The sequence below is a fragment of the Balaenoptera ricei genome, chromosome 16, assembly GCF_028023285.1.
Source record: "Balaenoptera ricei isolate mBalRic1 chromosome 16, mBalRic1.hap2, whole genome shotgun sequence".
Lineage (NCBI taxonomy): Eukaryota > Metazoa > Chordata > Mammalia > Artiodactyla > Balaenopteridae > Balaenoptera > Balaenoptera ricei.
In genome coordinates this window covers 61,574,592-61,600,914 of record NC_082654.1, presented here as the reverse complement: position 1 = coordinate 61,600,914, position 26,323 = coordinate 61,574,592, and the positions used below count along the sequence as shown (strand labels likewise).

The window sequence follows — 26,323 nt, the reverse complement described above, 5'->3', positions numbered from 1 at the left end:
TAATGTTCTAAACATGGAGTGTACATCTTATCTCAAGGGCTTGATTCTCTCTCTTCTGCTGATTTCAAAACCTTGTGTGCATCCCAGAGTTGAGATCACAAAGACTTGTGCGAGAGGGCAACATTTGGGGCTCATAGAGGAGAAGTTAATCTGTGAACTTGAAAATGAAGAAAACATTTTTACTAAATGTGGAATCAAAACTAGAAATGAGCATAGTCAGACTCAGTATTTATTTAAGAAGAAACAACAGAGGCTAGGTTTGCTGGCTCATCTTTTGTTGGCTTACTTACGGGTCTGTGATCAGCGCTGTCAGGCAGCTGCACACCCATGCTTTGTAAAAGGTTGGAAGCAGGTCCTGCCAGTCCAGCTTGGGAACTATAGGATTCCAGTACGTTTGAAACCAGGTTCAGGTCTACATCCACCGGTGTCATAACAGATCCTCCTGCACCAGAATCTTCCTCCTCTGAATTGTTACTGGCAGTCTGGGATAGAGGCTCCTTGTTCACGGAGGGAAAAGAAAATCATGGTACAATATGCTATTAGGTTGGATGGTAGTTACATTAAAAAGCTAAATAAGCAACCATGTAAAATTGATTTCCATATTAGAAAGGAAATTCCCTTCTTAATAGAAAATAAAAATGAAGTCTAATAATAAACTATGTAATGTAACACACATATTAAAATTTGGTTCCGAAGATTAAAACACACTTCTTCCTAGGATAAGTTTCTGCAAATTAAATGGATTTCTTCCCGATTTTGAAATAGCCCAAGGGAGATAACCAGAGTTAAGGAGGTAACTTTATAGCTTGCCTAAGAGTTTTAAAAGAAATAAACAGAATAATGAACATTAAAAAAAAAGAATCTAAATTTTCTCTACATGAAAGAAGTGAGATTTCTTCCCTACCCACAACCCCCACCCCAATGAGAAAACAAAATAAAAACCTGGGGCCTTGTGGGATCCAACCACAGAGACTGTGAATTGGTACTTGAGCCTCTGATTTCATAGGCTGAGGAAAGAATTTGAGAGATTGCAGCTTGATCTGTAGATTTTTATATCTTTGCTACCCAAAGTGTGGTCCCTGGACCAGCAGCACATCAATCACTTGGGAACTTATTAGAAATGTAAAATCTCAGGCCCACCCTAGACATACTTAACCAAAATCTATAGTTTAACAAGATCTTCAGGTGGTTCGTATTCACATTAAAACTTAATGTATGGGGCTTCCCTGGTGGCGCAGTGGTTGAGAATCTGCCTGCCAATGCAGGGGACACGGGTTCGAGCCCTGGTCTGGGAGGATCCCACATGCCGCGGAGCAACTGGGCCCGTGAGCCACAGCTACTGAGCCTGCGAGTCTGGAGCTTGTGCTCCGCAGCAACAAGAGAGGCTGCGATGGTGAGAGGCCGCGACGGTGAGAGGCCTGTGCACCGCGATGAAGAGTGGCCCCCGCTTGCCACAACTAGAGAAGGCCCTTGCACAGAAATGAGGACCCAACACAGCCAAAAATAAATATAAATAAATAAATAAATAATAAAAATAAAGGAATTCCTTAAAAAAAAAAACAAAACCTAATGTATGGTTTCTAGTAGGTTTTGGCAATACTGAAAGTGATTAGTTTTAAATGTGGTTAAGATGATCAAAGTAAGAGGAATGACATTAATTAAGGGCTCATTATGGGTTTTACTGTTGTCTCATTTGGTTCTCACGTTCATTCTATGACATGAAGATTATTGGTTAATGGATACATTCACAGTGGATAGCTGAGCTCGATTTCAAACCCAGCCCATGAGACTCCAGGGTCCATTCTCTTTCTATCTGTGGTTAGACAGTGCTGGTATAAAAACTAGGATAAAAACATGAGTGGAAGATGAATTCTAAATTTGGCTCTAAATAAGGGAAACATATGAAACAAACACTATTAAGACTTGAAAATTACTTGGATATTTAATATCCTTTCTCTTTTTTTAAAATGAATTTAAGCTATTAGTAGGAGAATGCAACCACATACTAATTTGAACATATCACATGACTTTTAAAAAAAATCCTGACAGATAACATAGAATAAGTAATATAGTCAAGCTTATGTTTAAGAAAATTAATAATCCGTCAGCCTACCAGTGTGAGGAAAAAATTAGCATTCTTATTTATTCAAATTAAAAAATTCATCACAGAAAATCACCATGAATCAAATAGAAAAAAAGAAAAGAAAAACTAAGATAAAATATGGTTTTAGCTATCCTTTGTCCTAGACTCAAAAGGGAAAGAGGTTAAACACACACATACCATTTGCTTCCGGGTGGTGAAACTTTTGCCAATGCTGGTATGTGCGAGTTCCTGGTCCATCTGGGCCATGTATGACTTGAGATCATCAAGAGTTCCTTTTACAGATGCTTCTTCCCCAGGCTCCTGTGTCTCAAGATCCAAGTCATCATCACTATCTAAACATTCAGAGTCTTCCTCATCCAGATCATCAGAGTCTGAGTCATGGGGCCTTGAACCTACATAGACCCCAACACAGAAAGAGCCACTCATTAAATTTTTTTGGAGTGATTACACATCTCAAAAGAATGAGAATGTTATCTGCAAAAAAGAGCGAATATTAGGCAAACTACTTCAGAAAAATCCGCTCCAGAAAATGGTACTGCTGGCAAACATTTGCAGAAAAGTACACAGGCTGAGCTGAAAGATTCAGCTTTTTCTTTTTAATGTGAATTCAATTAATTAAAATTTTTTACTTAAAAAATTTAAAAACTACATAATCCATGAATACATTTTGATGTAAACATTCAAGTTATGTAGAATTGTCTCACATTTCACTCTCTTCCCAGAGTTAAACATCTTTTCACAGTTCAGTGGGTACCCAGACCTTTATTTATGCAATTCTGTGTGTGTGTGTGTATATGTACATATATATAAAACACATTTGTTATATATATACATATTGAACTATGGTTTGCTTTTCTACGTTGTTTTTTTTGTAAAACTGAACTATAATCCAATTTTTGCTACTACAATGTTGCAATCACCATCTTAGCATATATAACTTTTTCATAAATTAAATTCCTGTAAGTGAAATAGCTAAGTCAAAGTTTATGAACATTCTGGAGCATCAAACTGCCTTGAGAAAAGACAACTTACACTTCTACTCCCACAGTTTGACAATGCTCATTTCTCCAACCCTTCAGAAAACTCGTTATTATCAATCTTTTAAATTTTTGCCAATATGATGGGCAAAAAAAAAAGTTCTTATTTTTATTGTGTATTTACTTGCTTACTAGAAACAGTTAACTATTTTCAAATATCTATCGATTATATTTATTCTTCAAGGCACTGCCTGTTTATATCCTTTGTTGATTTTTTTTAAATTGGGCTATTTGTGTTTTTATTATTAGTGTATAAGTGCAGTATGTCTAAAAGAGAAAAAAACAGTGTAATACGGGACCCCATGTAAAATCCTATCTAAACACACAGCATTCATTCATTCAACAAAGATTTAATGAACAGCTACTATGTCAGGCACTAAGCAAGGCATCCTCCGCAAAATCATTCAATAGGGCAATAATTAATGGTTGAAAGCAACTCAAAATTATTAAAAAAAAAAAAAAAAAGCAAATGAGATCCAATGCTCCAATGCTCTAGCAATTGCTATACTACTTACACTTGCAAAATGAAAATATACATCACACTGTAACTCACCTAAGATCTTATCCAAATAATTCAGAAAAGAATCTGCATCAAAAGTGACTGGAGTCTCAGAATGTTCTCTGTAAGATTAAAGGAAAAAGACAATTTATCCCAAACAAAACTCTTTGAAACTTTTTCTAAACTGGTGCCTTTCTTAGGAAGACTCCAGAGATATACTCTCAAAAGAGGCACAGCAAGGAAAATTGTAGTTTAAATTTTAAAAATCATTATGCTTACTGATAGGGCAACAGAAATGGGAAAGATTGATGAAATAAAAGTAAAAATTGCACTTTGATTATGCACATTTAATTTACGCTGATTTAGGGATCTACCCACCCTCCATCTCCCATAAGATATATCTAACATTAGCAGAAGTTGTTATTTATCCAAGTTCACTTAAATAAAGTTTATATTTTTAAGAACCAAGTCTTTAAAAATAAGTAAGAACAAACCTTCCCTTATCTCTGCTTTCTTAAAGAGAGAATACTAAACATAAACTTCAATCTTCTCATGAGGCTAACGAGCATCAACATTAATGAAGATATATTTGCTGTGCAAGTAACAATTCTACCTTTTTTCCCTATTACTTGCCAAATGTAACATCTCATTTCTTCTGTTTTTATTTCTTCCCCTGATAAACACTTTTATCCTCCTCTTTTGAGTTTGAAGCTTCCAATCTGCTTGAGGGTAGGAGATCAGAAGTCTGAGCTTGATGAGAGCTAGAAGTTAGGAGTCCATAAAATTCTGAGTAAAAGTCTAAGGAATAAAGTACATGGTTGCCCTGCACAGCTCTGGGGTGGTGGCCTTTACATCTGCTGAGTGGTCTCTTTGACTAACTTCAAGGATCATAATGGATCAGGTTACTAGAAATCTGACTCCAGATAAGTAAGTTATCATAGTACTAGGCACCAAAAGAGGAAAACAAAGCAGTAAAAATCATTTATTAAAAAAAAAAAAAAATTAAACAAAGAAAAAGGAACAAAAAGAGAGAGAGAACTGGCAAAGACTGGAGCTGTCAACATATAGGCTATAACCATTTAGATATTTATACTTTAACACAAATTACCGAGGCAGCTCTGCTCCTTTGTGGGTTGAGACTTTGGATATGAAAGCTTTCATGCTCTCTGAGACTTGAGTTAAGTCATAGTTCTCCTCCTGCCCCTTGGAAACAGGCTCTGGTTCTTTTTTACCAGCAGCTTCCTGCAGCAGCTGGTCCAGCTGATCTGGTGAGAGATCTAACCACTGGTCATCTGAAAAAGAAGCATGATACTGCCATACTATACTCACATGACAGGTACTCTCAGGAAAGGACCCTCTGAGACTTAGTGGAATGTTTCAATTCTTTCTAACCCCTCTGTTCTATCCTGGTCCATCACTTACCATCTTCTGGGGGAAGATTAGCTTCTTCTTTCTTAAGCTCTTCTATATCAAATGGTATTGTCTGTAATAACGTTAAGATTTCTTCACCTGGGGTCATAGCATGAGAGCTATAAAAAATCAAAGACATGGGTATTTAATGAGAGCTTAGAATAATAATCACGAAAACAGAGTATTTTAAAGTTGGAAGGGATTATCTAGTTTAATTTGTTTTTAAACATTTGTTTAGGACACAGAATCCTTTTTCTCAAAATTTCACCAGAAACTCTAAAATATAAAAGTGCTCAAAGAAAAACTGCTCTGGGGAGTTCCCTGGTGGTCCAGTGGTTGGACTTGGCACTTTCGCTGCCCCGGGTTCAATCCCTGATCAGGGAACTAAGATCCCACAAGCTGGGTGATGCAGCCAAAAAAAAAGAAAAACTGCTTTGTACAGGAAAAGAAATCATCAACAAAATGAAAAGGCAACCTACAGAATGGGAGAAAATATTCGCTAACTGTACATATGATACAGGGTTAATATCCAAAATATATAAAGAACTCATAACTGCAAAAAAAAACCCCAAGCAATCTGATTTAAAAATAGGCAGAGGAACTGAATAGACATTTTTCCAAAGAAGACATACAAGACAAGAAAAGGTGATCAACATCAACTAATCATCAGGGAAATGCAAATAAAAACCACAATGAGACACCACTTCACACCTGTCAGAATGGCTATCATCAAAAAGACAAGAGAGATCACGTGTTGGCAAGAATGTGGAGAAAAGGGGACTCCCTGGTGGTCCAGTGGTTAAGATTCCACGTTCCCAATGCAGGGGGCACGGGTTAGATCCCTGGTCGGGGAAGATCCCACATGCCACGTGGTGTGGCCAAAAAAAACAAAGAATGTGGAGAAAAGGGAACCCCTCTGCACTGTTGGTGGGAATGCAAACTGATACAGCCACTATGGAATACAGTATGGAGGTTCCTCAAAAAATTAAAAATACAGCTACCATATGACCCAGCAATCCCACTTCTGGGTATTTATCCAAAGAAAATGAAAACAGGATCTCAAAGAGATGTCTGCACACCCGTGTTCCCTGCAGCATTATTCACAATAACTAAGACTGGAAACAACTTAAGTGTCCATCAACAGATAAATGGTTAAAGATGTGGAATAAATAGACAGATAGATAGTGATATACATACACACAATGGAATATTATTCAGCCATGAGAAAGAAAGAAATCCTGCCATTTGCAACAACATGGATATACCCTAAAGGCATTATGCTAAATGCAATAAGCTAGACAGAGAAAGTAAAATACTGCATGGTATCACTTACATGTGGAATCTAAAAAAAAAGTCAGACTCATGGAAACAGAATAAAAAAGTGGTTGTCAGGGACTAGGGGGTGAGGGAAATAAGCAGAGGCTGGTAAAAGGACACAAACTTTCAGCTATAAGATAAATACAGTCACAGGATCTAATGTAAAACATGGTTACTAGAGTTGATAACACTATTACATAATTGAAATCTGCTAAGAGAGTAAAAATTATTCTCACACACATACACAAAAAATAAATATGTGGGGCTTCCCTGGTGGCACAGTGGTTAAGACTCCACCTGCCAGCTCAGGTGACATGGGTTTGAGCCCTGGTCTGGGAAGATCCCACATGCCACGGAGCAACTAAGCCTGTGCGCCACAACTACTGAGCCTGTGCCTTAGAGCCCGCGAGCCACAACCACTGAGCCTGTGAGCCACAACTACTGAAGCCCGTGCGCCTAGAGCCTGTGCTCCACAACAAGAGAAGCCACCGCAATGAGAAGCCCGCGCACCGCAAGGAAGAGTAGCCCCCGCTCGCCACAACTGGAGAAAGCCCGCGCGCAGCAGCAAAGACCCAACGCAGCCAAAAAATAAACAAAACAAAACAAAATTAATCTATCATATATTAAATGCTAGGCTAGTACTTCAAATACATTTTCTTTTCTATTATTAAATTGACTGATTGATTGATTGGCTGTGTTGGGTCTTTGCTGCTGTGCACGGGCTTTCTCTAGTTGCGGCAAGCGGGGGCTACTCTTCGCTGCGGTGCATGGGCTTCTAATTGTGGTGGTTTCTCTTGTCACGGAGCACGGGCTGTAGATGCGCAGGCTTCAGTAATTGTGGCCCGTGGGCTCAGTAGTTGTGGCTCACGGGCTCTAGAGTGCAGGCTCAGTAGTTGTGGCACACGGACTTAGTTGCTCCGTGGCATGTGGGATCTTCCCAGACCAGGGCTCGAACCCACGTCCCCTATATTGGCAGGCGGATTCTTAACCACTGCACCACCAGGGAAGTCCTCAAATACACTTTCTCATTTAGCCTTCTAATTACTATTATGAGGAGGTAATAATCCTGTTTTACAAATGAGAAAACCGGAGCCCAGTGAATTTCTGTAAGTTTTGCAAGGTCATTTAGTTGGACAGAGCAAAGGCTTGAAATCAAGTCTTCTGATACTATTTTGTGCTCCTCCTCCTATAAACTGGTAATGAAATACACACAGAGTTTATTTATATGATGAGTGAGTTATTTTATGATGGTGATGTGATTTGTTATATAAGTTCATGGAACCCTGTCTGAACTATTTATAATGGAGTAAATCAAGTTATATAATGGACTTGCATTCATTTAATAAACATTTGCACACCTTGCTAACTCATGTGGGTAACAGGAAACTACCCCTACTCCATAATATGTAAATATTACTAGGAGAGAGAAAAGAAATATACAAATAATCATCATAAATTACAAACATATAAAGTCATAGAGGAATACCAAATGCTATCAATACAAAGAATCATAGGAGGGCTTCCCTGGTGGCGCAGTGGTTAAGAGTCTGCCAGCCAATGAAGGGGACACGGGTTCGATCCCTGGCCCAGGAAGATCCCACATGCTGCGGAGCAACTAAGCCCGTGGGCCACAACTACTAAGCCTGCGCTCTAGAGCCCGCAAGCCACAACTACTGAGCCTACGTGCCAATAACTACTGAGTCTGAGTGCTACAACTACTGAAGCCCACGCGTCTAGAGCCTGTGCTCCACAACAAGAGAAGCCACGACAATAAGAAGCCCATGCACCGCAACGAAGAGTAGCCCCCGCTTGCCGCAACTAGAGAAAGCCTGCGCACAGCAACAAAGACCCACCACAGACAAAAATAAAAACAAATAAAAACAAACAAACAAAAAAAGAGTCATAGGAGAAGGTAATTACATTCACTGGGGTGGAGGCAGAGAAGTTTAAAAAAAAAGAGAGATAATGGAAGAAGTTGAGTTAGGCCTCAAAGAATCAAGAGGATTTTGACAGGTAAGATAGGGTAGAGAAACTATGCAAGGGGAAAAATGAGCATTTGTATAGAGGCAGGGAAGTGAGGAACGTGTTCAGAGAGCAAATGGGGTTCAGTTTGGCTTAAGGGTGGAATCCGAGGCTGAACAGATGGGCTGGGATGACAGCACAGTGAGCGTGAAATGGCTAAGTTTAGACTCAATGAAATAAGGAGTGGGTGATCACTGATGGCTTCTTTGTTATTTTTAATTTTTGTTTTATGAGATTTAAATAATATAGACAAGTTGAAAAGGTAATACAATAAATGCCCATATCTCTACCACCCAGAATTATAATATTGTTATACTTATCTCTAGTCTAATTATATGATTACAAATGTAATAATTTACAAACATTTAACATAAAAACCAAACTAGTAATATGTGCGCGTACTTACAAAAAAATATGATAGATAAAGTTAGTTTCCTTTGATGATCAACACTCCCAGTTCCAATCCATTTCTCTGCTGCCCAAAGGTGACTGCTCTCACAAGAATCCTCCTGGGCCACTGAGTGTGTGTGTGAGAGAGAGAGAGACAGAGAGATAGAGACAGAGCCAGAGACAGAGAGAGTGTGTGTGTACTATTTGTTGTATTTACTGTTTTGTTCTCTTTACCTGAAATGTTATTCCCTCAAATACCTGTCTGCCTCATTCCCTCACTTCCCTAGATCTCTTCTGAAAGAAAAACTCCTTGGCCAACCTATCTAGAAGAGCAGCCCTTATATCTCTCTCCCCAAACACTGCTTTTTCTTCAAAGTACTCATTACCATCTAACATCATATAATGGTTTACTGTCTTTCTCCTACACTCGTATATAAGCTCCATAAGGGCAGGGAGACTTTGGGTTCACTTGCTGCATTCCCAGTGCCTGGAATAGGGCCTGGCACATAGGAGATAATAAATATTTATTGAGTGAATATAGATACATGTATCTATACATAATACATGATATTTTGTGTATTTTTACAATTTATATGCATAGCACCCGTATTTTACAAATTTACAACTTGCTTTTTTCCCTCAACATTATGTTTCTGAAATCTATTCATTTAGACCAGTGGTTCTCAACTGGGGACAATCTGGCAATGTCTGGTGACATTTTTGGTTGTCACAATTGGTGGGAAGAGGGGAGCCAGTCCTACTGGAATTTACTGGGTAGAGGCCAGGGATGTTGCTTCATCTTATACTAATGCACAAGACAGTCCCCCACAGCAAAGAATTATCTGGTCCAAAGTGTCAACAGTGTCAAGGTTGAGAAATCCTGAATTAGATTTATGGATATTTAGCTAATCTCTGGTTAACTAATGGATAGTAGGCCATCATGTAAATATACTGCAATTCATTTATCTACTATTGATGGACACTTAGACTGTTTGTAATTTTTCACTATTACAATCTCTAATAATTTTTAGGAGAGGGGAGTAACATGATTAAAGACATACTTCAAGCAGATTCTCCTGGCTCTAATGGTTGAATTGGAAGAGAAGAGTCTCTAGAGGTTGAGAAACAAGTTTAGGTGTAGCCATAGTTCAAGAATTAAGTAAGTAGAGTAGCTAGCTGGGCAGTAAGGAAAAAGAATGCAAGACACAAGATAATAGTAAACAGGATCTAAGGACAGGATCCAAGGAGAGCCAGGAGGTCTGGGTGATAAGGAGGATGGTGGTACTATTAACAGACAGTAGGAAACAGTCTATGATATTAATTCAGCTAATAAAAAAGAACATTGGGAAGTAAAGAAGAGGTCTGGAGGGAGATGTGAGTTTGGTTTCAAACTGTTTAGAAGTTATCCTGGTTTGGTGAATGGGAGCCTCTCCTGCAACACTCATTAAAGTGTTGGATATTTAACCTATTTGCAATAAGTAAATTATGGTCCATTTGCTAAAATGCTGTGCTGTTATTTAAAAATATGCTTATCAAAACTTTTTAAGGTCATGGAAAATGTAAGATCATAACGAGTAAAAATTATGAACAGGATACAAGATTTCTATATAGTATAAAAAATGTTTAAAAAATCAACTGGTTATGGGGAAAAAAATCCTGGAAGGCAGTAGATTGGAATAATAATAGTGGTTTACTCATGATATAAATTTTTTCCTTCTTACGTCTTTCTGTATTTGCTCTAATGAATGAATATGTTACTTTTATAACAACAAAAAACTTTATTATATTTAAAAAGAACTACCCAACCATCAATCTATCTTATTTTGTGGGAGAAGCCCTAACTCTCCTACATATGAGTCTCCCTCATTTCTTAACTTCTCTTCAACCTAAGACTATAAGGTAACACTTTTCAATAAGGGGAGTGGTCTCCTAGAGGAGACAGGGATCATCTGGGGGAGATTCTCCTAACTATGAGGGCCACCTCCTTTGCTTTCTTTCCCAAGTTTTCTTTTTTTTTTTTTTTATTTTTTTAATTTATTTTTTATTTTATTTTATTTTTGGCTGTCTTGGGTCTTCATTGCTGCGCGCGGGCTTTCTCTAGTTGCGGTGAGCGGGGGCTACTCTTTGTTGCAGTGCACAGGCTTCTCATTGCGGTGGCTTCTCTTATTGTGGAGCACGGGCTCTAGGGTGCGCGGGCTTCAGTAGTTGTGGCACGCGGGCTCAGTAGTTGTGGCTCGCGGGCTCTAGAGCGCAGGCTCAGTAGTTGTGGCGTATGGGCTTAGTTGCTCTGCAGCATGTGGGATCTTCCTGGACCAGGGCTCGAACCCGTGTCCCCTGCGTTGGCAGGCGGATTCGTAACCACTGCGCCACCAGGGAAGGCCCCAAGTTTTCTTAAAGGATACCCTAAGAAGGCATCCTCTTTTCCAATTACTGACATAAAACAGATGGGAATGGGACAAAGGCACCCCTAGACACTTACAAAAGAGTAAAGACTGCTGTAAAGTCATTACCACTTCACAGACACTGAGGTTAGAGTTCTCTCAGCATCAACTTTGCTTCATGCAGTCTTCAAAGAACATTTTATTACACAAATATGTGATGTTTGAGATGCTGGCAAAATGACTGGGGTTCAAAACCAGATTGGTTTGACAAAAAAAAAAAAAAAAGCCCAATGACAAAACAAAAAACACACCCACACACAACTCAGGACCTTTTTAACCATAACGTATACAAAGTTATTTCTTTCATGTTATTTAATAGCTTTAAGTATCTCAAATTCAATTTTGCAAACATAAAGCTGAATTTTTTCCAATATTCAAATTCTGACTTTTGATTCCTCAGCCCAATAAGACCTTCTGCAGGAGCTCCAATTTCCTTGAGCCACACTGACTAGAAGTACCCTCAAGGGACAAGTCAGACAAATGTGATTTTCTTCTTTCAATGGTCCTATTCCCTCTGATTTTTGCCTGCTTTTGTTGTTCTCCACTGTCTTCAAATAACTGTGTTTTATATTCTGCCCAGGGTTTATCATTGTAATTAGCATGGGGTTATTCTGATATGTTACTCCACCATTATCAGAACTGAAACTCAACTTTATCAAATTTTAAAGGGGAGCCATTTCCTTCCAACCCTGTGTTCATTTCTTCCCTCCCCCAGAAAATGTACGGCAGGTTAGAATGAGATTTGATTTGGAAGGTGAATGCCTGCTTCATCCTGCGTTTCAGATCTACCTAAAAAATCTAAACACAGCCCAGAACTCCCATAGGAATTAAGCACATGGCTCAATACCAGACTGCCTGAGTTCAAATCCTAGGTCTGTCACTTATTAGCTGTGTAACCTTTGGCAAATTATTTAATCTCTTTTGGCCTCGGCTTCTGAGCTGTAAATAGGGAAAATAATAATTGTACCTATTTCATAGGGCTTTAAGGCGGATTAAACAAGTTAGTGGCCTATGCTTTGTAAGTACTCAATAAATGTTAACCATTATATGATGATGATGATGATGATGATGATGATGATGATGATGACGACGACGGTGATGGTGGTGACGGCTGCCAGTGCCAGCAAACTTCTGTAACAACACTTCATCTCCCCAACCCCCGCTCCTTCAGTAGTCATGAGCCTGGCCATTAACTGTTTAAATATGGAAACTCCAACATCTGCAACTATCTCAAAAGTAACTCCTTAACTTCTGGCAAGTTATCGATCTGTTCAGGTAGCGATAAACTCACCTCTCTGGCCGGTTTATGGAGAGTTGGAAGTAGTTCTTTGCCATTTCTAGCCTTTCCTGGTACTGAGCAGAACCTTCTATCAGTCCCTAAAAAAATAATAATGCCCATCAGAACATTATATATATGTTATCATTAAAATAACCTGCTCACCATCAACTTTCAGGGAGGCAGTGTACGATATAATATATTGTTCAAAAATCATGAGGCCTGAGTCCTAGTCCCTGTTTTGTCATTGATGCACCTGTTTGGGCTCCAGTTTCTTCAAAAAAGGGACTAGGTTAAATGTAGCGGTCCCTCATCCTTTTCACCATTTAAGGGCCTCTTTCCAATTTGGAAGGTTTTCTATCATTTTCTATTATTTAACTCATTATTAAGATAACAAATAATTTATTATTATATATAATATATATATTATAACAAATAACAAATAATTATTTGTTAATAATTTAACAAGTTATTCTATTATTTAACTCATTATTAAGAAATAATTGATTAACTAGTAATTAATGTATAAAACAAAGTACAAATCAAGCCAAAAAGTAGCATAATCCCACCTTAACTACCATTTCTATCTTTCACATGCATGTTTATGGTGGCATTCATACTTAATATTTTATATTCTTAAAAAAATATACTATAATATAAGCAGTTTTCCATACCACTACACAGTCTTTAAAATCATCATATTCTTAAGGACTTTTCTACTTCTTGGATGTTTCCTTAATTAGATGATTTATTTTTATTTTTTAAAAAATTAATTTATTATTTATTTTTGGTTGCATTGGTTGCATGGGCTTCTCATTGCGGTGGCTTCTCTTGTGGAGCATGGGCTCCAGGTGTGCGGGCTTGGTAGTTGTGGCTCATGGGATCTAGAGCGCAAACTCAGTAGTTGTGGCACACCAGGTTAGCTGCTCCGCGGCATGTGGCATCCTCCCGGACCAGGGCTCAAACCCGTGTCCTCTGCATTGGCAGGCGATTCTTAACCACTGTACCACCAGGGAAGCCCAAAGTAGATGATTTAAATTGAAGGTTCCAAGTTTGAACCTTTCTATAGTTCTTGGAATACACTATCAAATTACTTCCCAGTTAAGGTTCTAACTGTTACGATGTTATCAGCAATGTATAGGTGTATCATTTTCACTATATTCTCAACAGCACTGAATATCATTCATATCCTTTTTACATATGTGAAAAACAGTACTTATTATTATGTTAATATGGTTATCTTTACTACTTGTGAGAGTGAATATTTTAAGAGAAATTTACTAGTTGTCTTTTTGCAATTTTTTTTTTTTTTGGAGTATAGTTGCTTTACACTGCTGTGTCAGTTTCTGCTGTACAGCAAAGTGAATCAGCCATACGTATACACATATCCCCTCTTTTTTGGATTTCCTTCCCATTTAGGTCATGTAAATTTTTTAATCCATGTCTTTGCTAACTTTTCTATTTGGTGTCTTCATGTTTGCTTTATAGATTTGTGCAAGTTGTTCATCTGATACAAATCATAACTTTTATCACTTTATATAGATGTTATTATTTTTTCTAAAATATTGGAAACAGTTTATAGACACTCCCTCCTTACCACCAAGCTAGAATGGTCCCTTTTAACTCTAGTTCCTACAATTATGTCACACATTAAATAGGGACATAGGACTTTAAATCACTGGCTTGACTTTCCCTGGATTCTCCAATTTAAAAAATGCATTGCAAGTCCTACCTTAAAGTAATCATTCTTTTTCAGACTTTCAAGGAAGCCAGCCCAGAGCGGTGAGGTAGTCACAAGAGATTTCTTGGCGTCAGAAAAATGTGGGCTACATTTGGAGCATAAGATCTCAAATCCATGAGCCTAGATGGAAAAGACAGAATTTTTATTATTAGGTTAATTTCTTTCCATTTAACCATACTCAAGAACTAGGTGATTGGACACATGGCTGTGTGGACATTTATAACACTTTTTGAATTTTAGGAAAAATAAATCTGACTTTATTTCCAAGTTTCTTAATCTCTACAGATTATTAAAAATTATAAAAGGGAAGCAAATAATACAAAACAAAGATTCTTATCCTCCTCAAAGAGATTTCTTTTCTCACTAATAAAAAAAACTAGAAATTTAAACTTATTTCTTGTTTGCTTAAAAAAGGCTTGCAAGGCAGAAACAGAGACACAGATGTAGAGAACAAACGTATGGACACCAAGCAGGGAAAGCGGGGGGCGGGGGGTAAGTGCGGGGTGGTGGTGGGATGAAGTGGGAGATTGGGATTGACATATATACACTAATATGTATAAAATAGATAACTAATAAGAACCTGCTGTATAAAAATAAAATAAAATTCACAAAAAAAAGAAAAAAGGCTTGCAAAAGGTTTCTTGTCTAACAGAATTATAAATGAATTAAACATAGTCTCAGGCATAGTAAAGGGAGGGAATCACTTCATTTTAAGAGTACTTTGGCTAAAAAATATAATAAATGCACATGGCAAAATAACTCTAATAGGGGGCTTCCCTGATCACTCTAGAGAAAACTACTGTCACCAATTCCTTACATATCCTTTCAGAAGTAATCTATGCACTCAAGCAGATATGTGTATGTCTGCATATGTACATTCTCCTACTCCATCCTTTTTATCACTAAATGGCAACATACACACTGCTCTGAACCTTGCTTTTCACTTAGTGATATACCTTGGAGATCATTTCATATGAGCATATATAAATTTATCCATCCCACTTCATGGACAGACCATAATTTATCCAACTACTCCTCTACTAACAGACGTTTCGGTAGTTTCCAATCTTCTGCTACTATAAATAATGCTTTCATGAGTATACTCTTATGTCTTTGTGCACAAGTAAAATATATGGAGGATAGATTTCTGGAAGTGAAAATGCTGAGCAGAAGGGTTTGTGCATTTTAAATGTTATGGAAAGTGACAAACTGTTCTAGGAGACTGATTCAACTTATATTCCTATCGATAATGTTTGAGGGTACCTCTTTATGTATTTTTACAAACCCAGTATATATTATCAAACTTATGGATACTTGGCAATCAAATGGTGAAAAATACTATTTTGTGGCTTTAAACTGCATTTCTTTTATTATGAGCAAGTGTCAACATTTTTCATAAAAATCATTTGTATTTCTTTTTCTGTGGACTGTTAATGGTTTCTGATCATTTTTTGATTGATTAGTACTATTTTTTTTCATATTGAATTGTGGGAATGTTATATATTAGATAAATCAACTTTTGTCATTTACTAGTTTTTTTACTCTTTGTCATTTAAACTGCAAATATAGGGCTTCCCTGGTGGTGCAGTGGTTAAGAATCTGCCTGCCAACGCAGGGGACATGGGTTTGAGCCCTGGTCCGGGAAGATCCCACATGCCGCAGAGCAACTAAGCCCGTGCGCCACGACTACTAAGCCTGGCTCTAGAGCCCGTGAGCCACAACTACTGAAGCCCATGCGCCACAACTACTGAAGACCGTATGCCACAACTACTGAAGCCCGTGTGCCACAACTACTGAAGCCTGCGCACCTAGAGCCCACGCTCCACAACAAGAGAAGCCACCGCGATGAGAAGCCCATGCACCGCAACGAACAGTAGCCCCTGCTTGCCACAACTAGAGAAAGCCCGCGTGCAGCAACGAAGAACCAACACAGCCAAAAATAAAATAAATTTAAATAAATAAATAAATGGCAAATATATTTTACACTTTCACCAGGTTTACTGTCTTTTGACTATATTTATGTTTTTTTCATACAGAAATGCTTAGTTTTTATATTATCGAATTTATCAATCTTTTCTTTCACAGTTTCTAGTTTCAAGTCATGCTTAGAAAGGCCTTTCCTACTCAGATTTTCAAAAGTTTTCCTATGTTTTCTTTCAAATTTTATGGTTTCGTTTTTTCCATTTAAATATTTGGTCCAACTGGAATTTATTTTGGCATAGGTGTGAGGTAATCAACTTAAATTTTCCAGATGGCTTCACAGTTTTATCATCACTTACTGAATAATCCAGTTTTCCTTCTTATTTGAAATGCCACATTATACTACATTCTCACATTAATAGGGTATATATCTAGATATCTATGCTCTGTCATTATTCTCTTAAGAGCCCTTTGACATAAAGGAAGAAAATAAAAATTTCTGGTTTAACATTACCAACTTCATGCCCAATTCGTGGGCTCGGTATTGGGGATGAGACGGAGGAGGCAGCTTGTATCCACTCCGTAGGTCTGGCATAAACCTTTGTTGCACCAACTGTGCATACAGACATTTAGTGAAAGTGACCTGGACATTGGGGCACAAAATATGTGAGTCTTTTCCTGAAATTAAAAATTTGAATATCATTTCATAGTTAATAATAACTTCATAGTAACTTCATTTATGAGCTTCATATTCATATAAATGCAAAGAAGATCCAACCTATTTACTGCCTACATTTTTTAGTAACAGCTTTACGGAGATGTAATTCACATACCCATAAAATTTACCTTCACTTGTCTATATTTAGTTATCACTAAGGTAATTCAGATCATTAGTTACATTACACAGCAATTTTGGTGGGTGGATGATATAGAATAATTCTTAATTCTCTGGAAGAAATGAAATGTTTTATTGTTAAGAGGATATAACTACTCAAATAGGGAAAATATGGTCAGAAATAGCTAGGAAACATTGAGATATAAAATAAGGAGTCAGGTCTCTTACAATCTTCCTCCCCTGGATGGGAGAAAAGAAAAAATTTAAAAATGTATATTAACTTGTTATGAGGAAACAGAATATTTCCGATTTTTTTCTAGTGAACAATTAAATAATGTTCAATTTTATTTCCAGTGAGAGAAACTAAATGACCAAGAGAACTAGCTTACCGAAGTCATTATTCGTGTTTCAGGCAAGAATGTCTTGAATATACGACAGGCTCGCAGGTCAATGGGGTCCCGCAGGTAAAATGCCTGGACTCCTGCAGCCACCAATCTGGGGCGCTGCTTTAGCACTGCTACAATGCCGGCTGGAAGGAAGCAGTGTGCTTGATGAAGGGAGGCTTTAATTTTTTCTGGGTATCTGTGACAGGTAACATAATTATTTTTATTTTATGATATGTAAACATCTAGGATTCTTATACCATTTACTTCCTCCTTAACATTTTATCTTGTCTTGGTTCATCAAGAGTGAGATGGAAAAAGTGACAAGAGAGGTGAAGATAAAGATACTGTAGGGAATTCCCTGGCAGTCCAGCGGTTAGGATTTGGCACTTTCACTGCCAGCGGCCCAGGATCAATCCCCAGTCGGGGAACTAAGATCCTGCAAGCCGCGCGGCCAAAAAAATTAATTAATTAAAAAAAAAAAAAGATACTGTATATACTAAAGATTACAGGAAGGAAGAGAGACAGAAAAAGTGGGAAGAAATGGAAAATAAAGAAAAGGGATTAAGGTGGTCCAATAAAAAATAAAATCAGAACTTATTCTCCTAAAAAATGGTACAAAGTGTACTGAAGCGAAGCTAAAAGAGATGTTTAATACTGTTAAGACCTGAATGGTGCTAAACATTTAATAGGTACTCAAATTTGAATGGCTGAATTAGTATGTTATTAGACTAAGGTATTCTCTCCTGAATAGAGCCTAAGGTGCTCCACCAAGGTCAAAGAATCCCATATATACACCCAGAACCACAGAAAAAGCCTGAACACAATTGTGCTCACTTAGGTTTTCATTTCTAAAGGTCTGAAAATGTCTATCTATGGATCTACATAATACTTAGCCATAATATCTAAGGTAAATAAATGCAAAAATATTGGGCCTATGACACTTTTAAATGGAAATTAAAAGATACATCTGTTTCTTGATTTTAAAACACGTAAGTTTAATTTGTTGGTCAATCTCACAAAGGATGAAGACAGCATGAAAATTGGCATTAATCTAGGTGAAAGAAATTCCACATTCAACAGAAGACTTGAGCGACATGAAATCAAAAGGCTCCCTGACTAGCAATGAAAGTGTTATTTTTCTTACCCTCTGATGCGTCTATTCACAGCAGCTCGTATAGATTCTGAAGCCAAAATTTTTTCTGGGTGTGTTGAGATTATATTCAGTGCTTGTGAGATTGTTTGGACTGTGGTGGGTAACCAGGATACTGCTTCAGGTTTCTTTGGTGCAGGAATAATGCATAACTCCCCATGATGGAAAAACACCTGCAAAATGATGTTTTAATTTTCATACCTGGCAGTGACAAACTCTCGGAGCATATGAAAATGTTGCAACATGATTTCACCTCTGTAGGTTTTCCAAACTTGGATATACTTACCCTATTGGCACTATTATCAGGATCCAACCATTTAGGGAGAAAGTCAGCAGCTTCTATTAACAAGAATTCACCGTCATTGTCTTCAATCCTAATGCAAAAGAAGTTCTAACTTTATATTCAAAGAAGCACATATTTGCTAATAATCAAACAGATTTGTTCTAATACATTTTCTCCTTCATCTTAGTAAATATATGAGTATGCACCATGTGTAGATTTCTATAATTAAGCAAAATGTTTAAGATACCATTAAGCACTGAAGGAGACTCTAAGATTGTAAGGAGGAATTCCTTAGGTGAGGGTGATAAGAAGAGAAAAATAAGTACATAAATAAATAACAATAGAAAAAAATATGGAAAACATATAAAATACTATGGGGTTTCAAAAGAAAAAAAAAAATCACATATAGCCAAGACTAGGAAAACCTTTATGGAGGAGGTATTATTGGACCTTGAAAGATAATTTTGTTTTGCCTCATTTGCATCATTTTTTAAAAATTTAAATTTCTGAATAGGTAACACAGTCACATGGTTAAAACTTTTAAAAAATACATAAAAAGTTATACAATGAAAAAGTCTCCTTCTTGCTTTTGTACCTATATGTCCAACCCCTCCACCATTGTTATTTCTTGTTTATCCCTCTAGAGTTTGCTTATGTGTAATCCAGCCAATAGGAATATAAATTCTTTCTTCTCTTGTCGCACAAAAGGTAGCATATTATATATACTGTTCTAGATTTTTTTTACTTTTAATGGGTGGAGATACAATATATGGAGAAAAGGAGAGATGTTCTTGGGAGAGGGAAAAGCATAAGCAAAACCATGGAGGTAGCAATTTAAGGTAGATATTTGAAGAATGACGAGTAAAGAAGACGACTAGAAAAGCACAGTTATATCATTTTGTGAAGAGCTTTAAATGTTGGCAGAATCAATGAGAATGAGTTTAATTTTATAGACAAAATGAATGAAAGGTTTTAGAGTAGCGTACTAAAATGGTTCGAGCTCTACTTTAGGAATATTAATCTGGCAGAGACATAGAGGAAAAACTTCTTCCTTTTTCTAATTTTTAAAAAAACCCCGACAAGATAGAAGATGCCTATTAAAGAGCTTTAGAGGCCTAGTGTGTAGGTATGAACCATCATTACATGTATAAAACTCAGAATCAGCACATGAAAGGTATTGCCCCCTTCTTATTATCCTAGTAAAGATAGAAACTACTATTTTTGTGTCTGTTCATTTAAAATTCTATCATTCATTAAGAAATTATTGCCATGTATTTGTAGGTATGGTAACAGTAGTGTTTGTTATCTCTTAGATTTACATCCTGAAGTATTTAAAAATCAAATGGCATAATACTGGAGATTTGTTTTAAAATAATCTTGCTATGTGATGGGGGAGTGGGGAAGGAAGTAAATGAAATAAGAATCACCAGGAGTTGATAATTACTGAAGCTGGGTGATGGGTACGTGAAGGTACCCATCTCTCTACTTTTATGTATGCCTGAAATTTTGATATAATAACAAGTTTCCAAAATTGTTGTTGTTTTTTTCTTTTTGTTCTGCTGGGGAAAAGACTGGGTGGATAGAAGACCAGAATTTGGAGGCTGATGAGGAAAACTAGGACATATGTTAAGTGGTGAAGCGCCCTCTGCTGGCAAAACTTTGGAATTACAGAGAATTATCCATTTCTATTTTAAACACTGAATTAGAATGCACTATCATCTACTTTGCTTCCTATCCATAAAATTGCGTGATTTCTCTTTAAATTTCTTCTGTATATGATTTCTCATAAAATATAGCTATAGTCTAATAGAGGAAGACATATTAAGAAATCTGTGAAATATGTATATCTATAGATGAATTTCTTTTTTTAAAGACACAAGAAATTTGATGGTGATTACTTTTGGGAAGTCAGAGCAGTACACCCTTTTGTATTGTTTGAATTTTATTTACCATGTGTATTTGTTCTTTCATAACAAGAAGAAAAAGAGAAAATCTAAAATAAGCAGGTTTTGTTTGAAGTTGAACTCTCAAATGATTCTTTAGTTCTTCTTCAAGAAAAGGAAGTCACAAGAGAAAAGGAAGAAAAAAGGAAGAAGTCACATTTAAAATCTACATCCCAAGTTTGTACAATTTCCACCAGACTACAGAAAAAAATACTACTAAATGGATAAAAATGTAGTCATTTTCAATAATAGAATTCCTTTAGAATTATTAATAAAGCTATAATACCTTGCTACTAACTCTGGAAATTCCTTTGTAATTTGCTTTACTATATAAACAATAAACCATTCATCCTCAATGTTATCTCCAAACTTTGTCATGCCAAATATATGAGCAGGAACACCTCCTAAAAACAAGAGAAAAGCAATCATATTACCAAATAAATATACCAGTGCAAATAAAGGTACAAGTAATCATTCAATTAAACAAACATTTATTGATTGGCTATGCACCAGGTACTATACTGGGAGCTGGGGTTGCAATCCTGAACAAGATACAAGAAACTTAGGGCTTCCCTGGTGGTGCAGTGGTTGAGAATCTGCCTGCTAATGCAGGGGACACGGGTTCAAGTCCTGGTCTGGGAAGATCCCACATGCCGCGGAGCAACTAGGCCCGTGAGCCACAACTACTGAGCCTGCACGTCTGGAGCCTGTGCTCCGCAACAAGAGGCCACGATAGTGAGAGGCCCCCGCTTGCCACAACTAGAGAAAGCCCTCGCATAGAAACGAAGACCCAACACAGCCAAAAATAAATAAATAAAAATAAATTTAAAAAAAAAAAAAAAGAAGCTTATTCTTGAGGAGCTTAGGGTCTAGACAACAGGAGATAGACAACCAAGCATCACAAAACAAGATGATGAACAGAGGTGTACACTGAGGGCTATGTGAGCATAAAGTATGTGATATCTGAGCTACGTTCATCTGGAGGAATGACCAGAAGTAGGCTTTCCAGAAAGAGAGAACATATGCATGTGCAAAAACACAGAGGCATGACAGACAATAGAGTGTTCTGGGAATATCAGCAGAAATTTTCAAACAAGTGCATTATCCAAAAATATGTAGAACTTAAACAAGACACTCAGACAGCCAATGGGTCAAAGAAGAAATCACAAGGCAAATTAGACAATATCTTGAGACAAATGAAAACAAAAACGCAACATGCCGCACGGATGGGGTGCAGTGAAAGCAGTGCTAAGAGGAAATTTATAAAAGATCTCAAATCAACAACCTAACTTTATACCTTAAGAAACTAGAAAAAGAAGAACAAACTAAACCCAAAGCTAAAGGAAGGAAATAATGAAGATTAGAGCAGAGATAAATGAAATAGAGAATAGAAAAACAATATTTAAAAAATCAATTAAACAGAGTTGGTTTGTTTAAAAGATCAACAAAATTGACAAAACATTAGTTAGATTAACTAAGAAAAAAGAGAAAAGACTCAAATAACTAAAATCAGAAATGAAAGAGGGGATATTACAACCTATGCCACAGAAATAAAGAGGACTATAAGAGAACACTATGAACAACTGTACATCAGCAAATTGGATAACTTAGAAGAAATGCATAAATTCCTGGAAACACACAAATTATCAAGACTGAATTGTGCAGAAATAGAAAATCTGAAGAGATCTATAACTAGTAAGGAAATTGAATTAGTAATAGAAACTTCTGCACAAAGAAAAGCCCAGGACTAGATAGATGACTTCACTGGAGAACTCTACCAAACATTTAAAGAAGAATTAACATCAATCCTCCTCAAACTCTTACAAAAAAACTGAAGAGGAGGAAACATTCCCAAACTCATTTTATGAGGCCAGCATTACCCTAATACTAAAGTCAGACAAAGACAATACAAGAAAACTACAGACCAATACCCCTGATGAATAATGATGCAGAAATCCTCAACAAAACACTAGCAAACTGAATTCAACAACACATTACAAGGATTGTATACCATGACCCAGTGGGACTTATTCCTGGAATGCAAGGATGATTTTACACAAGAAAACCAACCAATGTAATATACCATATTAACAGAATGAAGGTCAAACAAGTGTACTGCGGAGTGTCTCAAGAGCTACCATGGCAAAAAAAAACCCCAAACAGGTGGGAAGAACTGCCCAACCAACTCTTCTCCCTACTCCAGATCTCCCAAGTTTCATCAAGTATAGAAGCTCCAGTTAGGGTGTCTATTTTTATCTACCTTACATATTAAACTTCAATTTGAATTTCATCCAGAAGCAATGAGGAACTGCTGAAGGATGTTAGGCAGGAGAGTGACATGATCAAATTTGTGTTTTACAAAGGTAACTGGCAACAGTGTCAGGAACTGCAGACACTGGAACCAGAGAGGTTAGTTAGGTGGCTACTGTAGTCTTCCAGATGAAGAGATCAAGGGGGCCTAGACTGTAGCCAAACAGATGTAGAGAGGGGTCATATTTTAGGAGTAATCACACTAGGATTTAGTGCCTGACTGAACATGGTGAAGTGAGGAGTTGAAGATGATTCTGAATTACTAACAAGCTTGATAACTAGGTGGCTAGCAATCCCATTAAGCAAGACAAGAAAACACTGTGTAAAAATGATTTTCTAGAAAAAAGGTAGGGAATTGGTTTTGGCTGTGCTAATGGGACAGTGTTCTTGCCAATAAATATCACGTGTTTCAGTGAATAGGCGTTTAATAAAACTAACGTTTTGCATTTGGCAACTGCTAGCCAAACGGAAACAGATAAGCACTAAATTGAGAGCCAGAATGACGGTATCACAAGATGCCAGGCTTCTGATCTGAAATAAGACTCCACAGAGGTCACTGCATGAGTAGAGCCTTGGTCACCTATCCATGATTCATTTTAGTAAAGTTATAAGAAATGACTGGACAAAGTACCATATTTGGCCAGAGGTCAGATCTCAAGCACTGACAATACAGAGAAGCAGTAAAGGAACCTCAAAATGCTTCCGAGTGGCAAATAATGGTCATTTAGCTCAATTATTTCTCTTTATAAGCCAAGCAGAGCCGCTCTTAGATCCTTACCAAAACAACTATGTGAAAGGCAGCCTAGTAAACATACTATCAAGACTGAGGAATACAGAGTAACAGCTAAAAGAACTATGGTTAAGGAAGCCAGATGCCTGAACCTGTTTAGTGTAGGTACCTAGATACATTATGGCATAGTAATTAAAGTTCAAAAGAAGAGCCATGGCTTAATAATGTTGAATATATATTAGTTCCTAAGATAATGACTATTAGAAAGCATTCATCAACATGAATTAAAAAAAATTTTTTTTTTAAGTTCAAGGGCTTAACTGAATAGAGGCAAACACCATAAAAAGTTCAGGATATAAATCTCCTGACAGGGTTTCCCTGGTGGCTCAGTGGTTCAGAATCTGCCTGCCAACGCAGGGGACATGGGTTCAATTCCTGGTCTGGGAAGATCCCACATGCCGCGGAGCAACTAAGCCCATGTGCCACAACCACTGAGCTTGCGCTCTAGAGCCCACGAGCCACAATTACTGAGCCCGCATGCCACAACTACCGAAGCCCACGCACCTAGAGCCCGTGCTCCGCAACAAGAGAAGCCACCGCAATGAGAAGCCTGCGCACCGCAAGCAACAGTAGCCTCTGCTCACCGCAACTAGAGAAAGCCCGCGCGCAGCAACAAAGACCCAACACAGCCAAAAATAAATTAATTAATTAAAAAAAAAATCTCCTAACACTGAATGAACTGTGGACTATCATACATCACTGTTGTCAGAATGACATTAAAAGTCACCCATATCAAAGCAAAATAAGCAAAAGAGCCTTACCTTTCCCAGGTTTATATTTGAGATTGAAAGGCTGATTCTGCCAGATATAGGGGACCAGCATAGGTGCAAACTGGGTCATTATATTCTCAATGTACTTTTGAAGAATCTCTCTGTGTTCTTCTGGGTCCCTTGGTTCATCTGGTATCAGGAACAGGCAGTATTCTACAGTGTCTTCCACTGCAGCAAACTTCATATTTTCCTCCATTCTTCTTTGAAAGCTACATTTAAAGTTTCAATAATATAAACCATATAGAATAATGTAGAAGTAATATCCCATTCCCTGAACTATGCTAGGCAATTCCATTAACGTTGTTTCCCAAAATTCAGTTATCCACATACCATCATCATGATTTTTGCCTTGACCACATACCAACTATAATAACATTTATTTAACATTCTTTTTTTCTTTGTTAACATTCTTTTAATGACATTGTTATACTTATGATTACATTAAAGGAACTTTTGATATAATACAATAAATGGAAATACAGTACCACATTCCCAAATTAACTAATAAGTATGTAAGAATAAAATAAAAACTGTTTGCCCTTGCACTAGCAGTGGTGTGTATAACACACTTTTAGAAACACTGCAATAACATCTTTTGAAACACTATCACAAGTCCCAGTTCCGCCAGTAGTCCCAGTTGTGTTATTCTGGGTATTTCACTTTCTTCCTGGGGCTTTTTCCTTAATTGTAGAATGAGACTGTTACTGTATCATATCTATAATCCGTCCCTAGTTTAAATTTTTATTATTTAAATTTACTGAAAAGCAATCTCCCTTACTCTGCAGAATTAAATCTCTCCCATTGTATGGCATAGAGGAATTCAAAACTACAAAACATTCATGCCCTATCATTTCACCCCCAAATAATCTGCCCACGGCTCTTGATCCTACAACTATCTATCCTAAATCTTCCCCCTTCTCAGGTCTCAAAGTGTATAGCTCTGGTGTATTAGGACGTGGTAAATAACTATTTTCTAAGGGTTCCCCTTACAAACAAAAGTACTAGCTCACTATTGCTTCCAGGTGAGGCTTGGTAAAGGAAGACACTGTTTTGGATTATCTACTTTACGTCTGCAATTCGATTTTTAGACTTGTTTTTCTAACGGGACTAGTAAAACGAGGTCGAGAGGAACTTGCATCTTCTATCCAGACACTCATTCGCTACTTTCTGTCCAAATCATCATTTGGCCTTTTAACCCAGGTAGACAGATGCTAACTACCCACCCACCCATAATGCCAAACACACCTTATTATGAAGAACTTAGTGTCAGGACTAGAAGGGGCTTTGAGATCACTCAGGCTAACTCCACACTGTACATATGAGAAAACCGGGAGCACAGCAAGAGAAGCAACCAAGCAGCAGAGGCCTGACTTGGAGTCTAAGGTTTCTTACTCAGACTAGGCGCTCTCCTTCATCCAACAAAATGAAGCCAATTCCGCTTACGGTTCTAGGGCCTGGGCCTCTCCGGCAAGTCTCTGCTGTGGCACCTTTCCTCAGTCGCCTCTCCTACCACGTGAGCTGGTCGGGAGCTGCCAGTAGCAGCCAAAGCCTGGCTCGGACTGGGTCCACACGCTCGTCTGGGACCAGAAGCCAGCAGAAACTCTGAAAGTCAGAAACCGGCTCAGCCTCGGAACCCCGGGCGTCGTCCCTGTTGCGCGTCGGCGGGAGCATTAGGCGGGTGCCCGTGTGCCTTCATCAC

General features: G+C 37.6%; 1 protein-coding gene across 3 annotated transcripts; it reads right to left on the bottom strand.

Moving 5' to 3' along the window:
- Positions 1-207: 207 nt before the first annotated feature.
- ECD (ecdysoneless cell cycle regulator) lies at positions 208-26,308 on the bottom strand. 3 transcript variants are annotated; one of them, XM_059899714.1, is made up of 14 exons: positions 25,870-26,308; positions 24,616-24,833; positions 21,041-21,158; positions 18,815-18,902; positions 18,523-18,701; positions 17,382-17,574; positions 16,672-16,800; positions 14,229-14,357; positions 12,512-12,597; positions 5,063-5,169; positions 4,749-4,932; positions 3,695-3,762; positions 2,282-2,496; positions 208-497 (listed from the first exon to the last, which is right to left on the bottom strand). In XM_059899714.1, exons 2-14 carry the CDS (start codon positions 24,818-24,820, stop codon positions 234-236), a joined length of 1,965 nt encoding a protein of 654 aa, XP_059755697.1. In that variant the 5' UTR covers positions 24,821-24,833; positions 25,870-26,308; the 3' UTR covers positions 208-233. The 3 variants fall into 3 exon arrangements, with proteins under 3 accessions (XP_059755697.1, XP_059755696.1, XP_059755698.1); XM_059899713.1 differs by having other exon boundaries at positions 26,017-26,308; XM_059899715.1 differs by having other exon boundaries at positions 26,068-26,308.
- Between the last annotated feature and the right edge of the window lie 15 nt (positions 26,309-26,323).